The sequence below is a fragment of the Lactuca virosa genome, chromosome 1 (assembly GCF_052849685.1).
Source record: "Lactuca virosa cultivar CGN04683 chromosome 1, Lactuca_virosa_CGN04683_v6, whole genome shotgun sequence".
NCBI lineage: Eukaryota > Viridiplantae > Streptophyta > Magnoliopsida > Asterales > Asteraceae > Lactuca > Lactuca virosa.
Window position 1 is genome coordinate 103,856,440 of NC_136426.1, and position 5,732 is coordinate 103,862,171.

At 34.2% G+C, this 5,732-nt stretch overlaps 1 protein-coding gene across 1 annotated transcript; it reads left to right on the top strand.

Moving 5' to 3' along the window:
• Positions 1-1,376: 1,376 nt before the first annotated feature.
• Positions 1,377-3,703, top strand: LOC145154717 (myosin-binding protein (Protein of unknown function, DUF593)). The gene is made up of 4 exons (XM_079075560.1): positions 1,377-1,600; positions 1,723-3,223; positions 3,312-3,358; positions 3,449-3,703. The coding sequence occupies exons 2-4, from the start codon at positions 1,904-1,906 to the stop codon at positions 3,549-3,551; spliced, it is 1,470 nt and encodes a 489-aa protein (XP_078931686.1). The 5' UTR covers positions 1,377-1,600; positions 1,723-1,903; the 3' UTR covers positions 3,552-3,703.
• The last annotated feature ends 2,029 nt before the right edge of the window (positions 3,704-5,732 follow it).

The window sequence follows — 5,732 nt, forward strand, 5'->3', positions numbered from 1 at the left end:
TTTCAATATCACGTATTATATTGAATCCGATAACTAACTCAGTATACGAACAAGCATATAATAAGCATATAGATTGTCAACTTAATTTTGGTAATGCAGAAAAGAAAAAGTGATATCTGATCTAAAAACCCGAAGAAATGCAGAAAAATAAAAACCTCTGTTTAGGCAACTTCCGGTGGAGGAAAATTGAGACCGAGATCGAGAGTTAGGGATCATCTTCTTCGTTTAGGTCTTCAATCCACAGAGGAAACCGAGATGAAGTAGGCGATTACGGTGTACTTCGGGGAACAAATTGATGGAGGATAAAACGATTCAAAATCATAGCATCTTCAGTGGAATTTTTTTTATGAAGAACATGATATCAAGGAGTGTGGCAGCGACAATGAAAGCTGGATAGAGATGCACAACGCACATTTTGTTGATTCAATTTGGATCTGGAAAGGGACCTTTACTACCTTCTTCATTTCATTAATGGCGGATCATGTAACCAGATGATTTTAGGGTTACGATTTTCTGTATGAACATAACTAAGATCAATGTGGTGGAGACGATGGTGCTTTAATGAAAGATCGGCGGACTCAAAGATTGAAACCAATGGTGATTGAGGTCGATCGAGGGAAGAGGGGTGATTCGGTGAAGAAGATGACGTGAAAGAGGAGAGAGAGAGAGAGAGAGAGAGAGATCAAAGATTTAATCGGGGGAATTAAAAGAATTATTTTATTCCTAAAATGCCTCCTGATTCATTTTAAAATCATACCTCTGTGTCTTATTTTGTCTATGTATTTACAAAAATGCCACAATACATCTTGGCCATCATTTTTTTTTATCCAACGCTCCACTTTTAGTTCTCGGGTTCTCGGGAAAACTATGAGTTCTCAAATGATCGTTCTTATATATATATATATATATATATATATATATATATATATATATATATATATATATATATATATATATATATATATATGGTAATTAAAAAAAAGGTAGGTCCTAGGATCTACCTAGTGTCTTGTTACCTACGCCACTGTCGAGTTAGAGACTTCTAATTATAATATCAAACAGTCTGAAACTGAGTGAGACTTACGGCCCTTAAATTCATATGTATGGAGAAAATGCTTTGATTATTACATTGTATCCAAATTAGTTTTTTATTTTTTTCTCTTTAACGTATCCAAATTACAATTACAGTTCTATAATATAGCAAACTTTATGTTTTTCCACTATCAATGATCGATGATTAGGTTGGCAGGTAACAGGTAATTTTGGTGCGGACTAAGAAACAACCTTTTAAAATTTCAATACAAAAACATTGAAAATTCGTTGTTTATACGAGAAAATAAAAATAAAAATAAAAATGGTACAAGGATGCGTTTGGCGAGAAACGCGAATTTTGATAACAGAAAATATAAATCTAGGGTTTCAAATTTCTTTGTATCTCAACCCCCAAAATTTCCTCTTTTCCCTCCCTTTGCACAATTCCCTCAAGAATTCCCCTCCCCCACTTTTACCTATTTTTTTCATTGGGAAAATTTCTCTTCTCTTCTAATCTTCATTATCAATATCATCGTTATCATGACCTAATGGGCCCTTGTTTTCTACGGTAAATTCATTCACCTAATCTTGATTGTGATTTTGATTTTGACCTTAAATGTTCGTAATTGTTCACTCCAGCGTATGTTTGCCAAGCAACTGTAATCGTAATTTGTGCTGATTCATTTGCAGGGTCCTATTGGTGTTTTGGTTAGTGTAGGAGGGTTCAGGTTGTTCTGGTTGGTGAATTAAGAATAGGGAATAGTTAGATCATAAACGGTCTCATTGTTGAAGGGGGTGAAATCATTGGTTAATTAACAAGCTTTGTTTTTGTCGATGTTTTGACGGCTAATTATCTACGTTTGGTCCAAATATGGAATCAGAGAGCACGCATCCTTCGACCAGTTTAGTCAAATGCTGTGATTGCAGTTGTAGTTCTTGCGATACAACAACTGGATCTTATTCTAGATCATGGATACGTTCTGTGAAACGAAAATTAGACGAATATGAAGGAGATGGCGGCAAATTTTTCATACCAGGTCTTCAGATTCATGATGTCGCCCGTGTTGAAATTGAAAACGAATGCGATGTATTACGTGAAATGGTCAGCAATCAACAACGCACCATTCAGGACCTCATTTCTGACCTAGAAGAGGAAAGGTACGCTTCTTCTTCAGCTGCAAATGAAGCCATGTCTATGATCTTAAAATTACAACGTGAAAAAGCTGAAATCCAGATGGAGGCCAGACAATTTAAGCGTTTTTCTGAAGAAAAAATGGCTCATGATCAACAAGAACTTATGGCGTTAGAAGAATTGTTGTATAGAAGGGAGCAATCTATTCAATCGTTGACTTGTGAAGTTCAAGCATATAAACACAGAATGATAAGTTATGGTCTTACAGAATCTGAAGCAGATGGGGATAAAAGCTTCATCACACGTGAAAATAGTGTAGCCACAAATCTAGAAAGCCAATTTCAATTTGATTTTCCTTCATATGATTACCCTCCTCTCAAATGCAATTCAAATGAAAATCAACCTTATCAAGAACATGACAATGAAACAGTTGATATAGAAAAGTATGCATTCGGTGAAACCCCACGTTCATTAAAAGACATTGAAGAAAGAATCAATCAATTGGAGAAAAGCCCTACGCATAGTCAACCCGTTCTTGAAAAAGTCATAGTTGGTCATTCCCCAATCAAGAAACATTCTAGAAGATTCTCCTGTGATAGTGCTGGAACATATTATGCAACTGTTAGAGAAGACTTGAGTGGCAATGTGAAGAAAATGGAGGATGATTTTACCACTTTCAAGAAAGTTGAAACCGTTTCAGAATTTGGAGATGACACAAGTGACAGGATTTATACCATTGATTCTATACATAATAACAATGATCAAAAGGCGAATATTGGTAGTTATGATGATTTTATGAGTAGTACACCTAAAGAGTCATCTTCACGTACTGATATTGAAGATCCAGAAGTGAAGAAGCTGTATATGAGGCTTCATGCACTTGAGGCTGATAGGGAGTCAATGAGACAAGCTCTTATTTCTATGAGGACTGATAAAGCTCAATTGGTTTTGTTGAAGGAGATTGCTCAACAGTTGGCTAAAGACATGTCACCTCCAAGTAGGATGATTGGAAAGAAGGCATCTAGTCGTATGGATTCTTTCTTCTTCTCACTTTTCAAGGTAACGATAATATTTGTTATTTAGTTAAGTTTGTGGGTTGAATTTGTAAGTTTGGTATTTATGTTTGTAATGTTGTGGTGTTTTGCAGAGGATTGTAACATTTGGTTATTTTGGAAGGAGAGCACAACGAAATAAGTAAGTAACTGATTTATTTGCATCTTGTTTGTTGTATTTTATAGAATGAATTTATGTAATTTGTAATGAGAAATATTTTTACAATTTCAGGCAGATTTATAGTGCGCTGGCAGACAATGCAGGGTTGCTAATGCTTCTAAATAAGGGACCTCAGATGGGGCAATGGAGGTGCCTTTCAACTACACAAGTTTGATTCACAAATTAAATTAGAAAAACAAAATCACTCTGTATCCATTTTTTTTTTTGCTTATGTCATCCATATTAACTAGCTCTTGAACGTGCTGTATTTTTACATCACACGCTTATATTTTTAGATTTATCTGTTATTCATTTTGATTTTCAAAATTCATATTCACATCTGGTTTTGTTTTTGTTGCGAATATGGATTTGATTAACTACAAAGTTTTACTTTCTTGCTATTTTTGTGCTTCTTGTGTTATGCTTGCAACATTTGAAGCTTTTCTTTTTGTCAAAAACGAATAATCAGACTGTAATTTTGGGCCTTCTGTACCGGGTCTATATAAATGGGCCTTTTTGTAACCGGGCTTGCCTTTTAGGTAACCTTTTGAACTGATTCTAAATTGATGTATATGACTCGACTACTACTAGAGGTGGGCAAAGGGATTGTCTGCCTTTTCTTTTCTTTATCCTGCCAAGTGCCAACACCTCTCTCGTTTTTGTTAAAATTGATAAATATTGTGAATTACTTTTGGGGAATTTAAGGATAAAATTGCCATAACCCGGAAACCCAAAATGTAATAAATAATATTGAGTAAAAGATTTCAACCAATTTAAATAAACAGGTTGAAATGACACGATCATACAATGTTAAGGTTAATTTAACCCGTTTGTCAAGCGTAAATCTTAAACCTCTCAAATTGATATGAACCCGACACAATATAAATGTACTCATTCAAATAAATGATTGAGTTTTATGTAGAAAAATCTCATTATTATGAAATTTTTTGATCAAGTCCTAATTTTGTTTTGAACAGAAAAGTACCGATTATTTAGTTTTACACGATAATATGTCATTTCTTATTAAAATAATTTTTTTAGTGAATTTGGGCAAAAATATTAAATAATCGGGACTTTTCTGTTAAAAAAGATGAAGACTTTATCAAAAAGTTTCCCAAAATAATAAGATTTTTCTGCGTAAAACCCTAAATGATTTGACACAACACAACACGACACGAAAATTAAACAGATAAAATTAGAGCCAAGTTTTTTCAATAGTTTTAATGTTTAAACACGACACAACGTTTTTTTTAGCGGTCTATAGATAAAATTGTTATTTAGTATTTATTTAAACAATTAGTTCATTTAAAAAATAAAATCAACAAAATTTATATATAGACGCCCGTTACTTTATTCACACGTGACTTAACACAGACTACACTAACATGTATATATTATCACTTGAAAACACGATATTGCATTGCCACATTAACAAGTTGCAAGATAGGCATTAACATGTATGACAACTCGATATTTCTGACGAACACGTCGTAGTCATATACTCATATACTTTGTTTTAGAGTATGGCCTTTTAAAAAAAATATTCACCATACTCTTGTGCTTTTCAAAATATTTATTTATGCCGGAGACCGTCATTCTTGGTTGCTTGCTCTCCGGCAATCGAAACTAACCAATATCAAGTATCAAAATTCAAAACACTGACAAAGATACATCTGGTGTTTTACTCGACTAAAAACAAAGAAAAAAAAAACAACCGAAAACAATTCGAAAGCATTAACCAAAATCCCCCTCTATTTGGTATGTTTGCTCGAAAATGAAACAATAATGTTGCAAATGCACATGAGGTTTATCGGTAAAGTTGTTTTAGAAATTCTCGACTTGTCCAAACACTTGCCATTAACAGTGTGTTATCACTTGGAAATGCGCATGGAGGAGGGGTTAGGACTTAGGAGGTATGGGATTCATCAATGTTGTGTACATGGGGGATGTGAGAGAACTATTTGTTATTGGTTGTTTTACCGTTGACTTTTCTTTTATGTGTAAATATTCATTGTTATACCACATACAAAAAAAGGGGATTTATGGACTTGAGATGAATGATTATTACATATCGTGAATCCAAATCATTCATATTTCTAGCAGACGTTGGTGGTGCGTCGGACGGAGGGGGAGTTCTCCAACACATGGATAAGGCACGGGTTCGCTCAAAGCGTATTATAGTTGACGATTGGCAGAAGGTGTTGGTATAATCATGGACGGATACAACCCCTTTTAGTCGGGTACATGACCCACACTTGGGTCCCACCATATATTATAGGCAAAAAACAATTTTTTTCTAAATCCATATTTTGTCTCTAATTTAACATTTTTTGCACCCAAGTTGCTTGAAAATCCA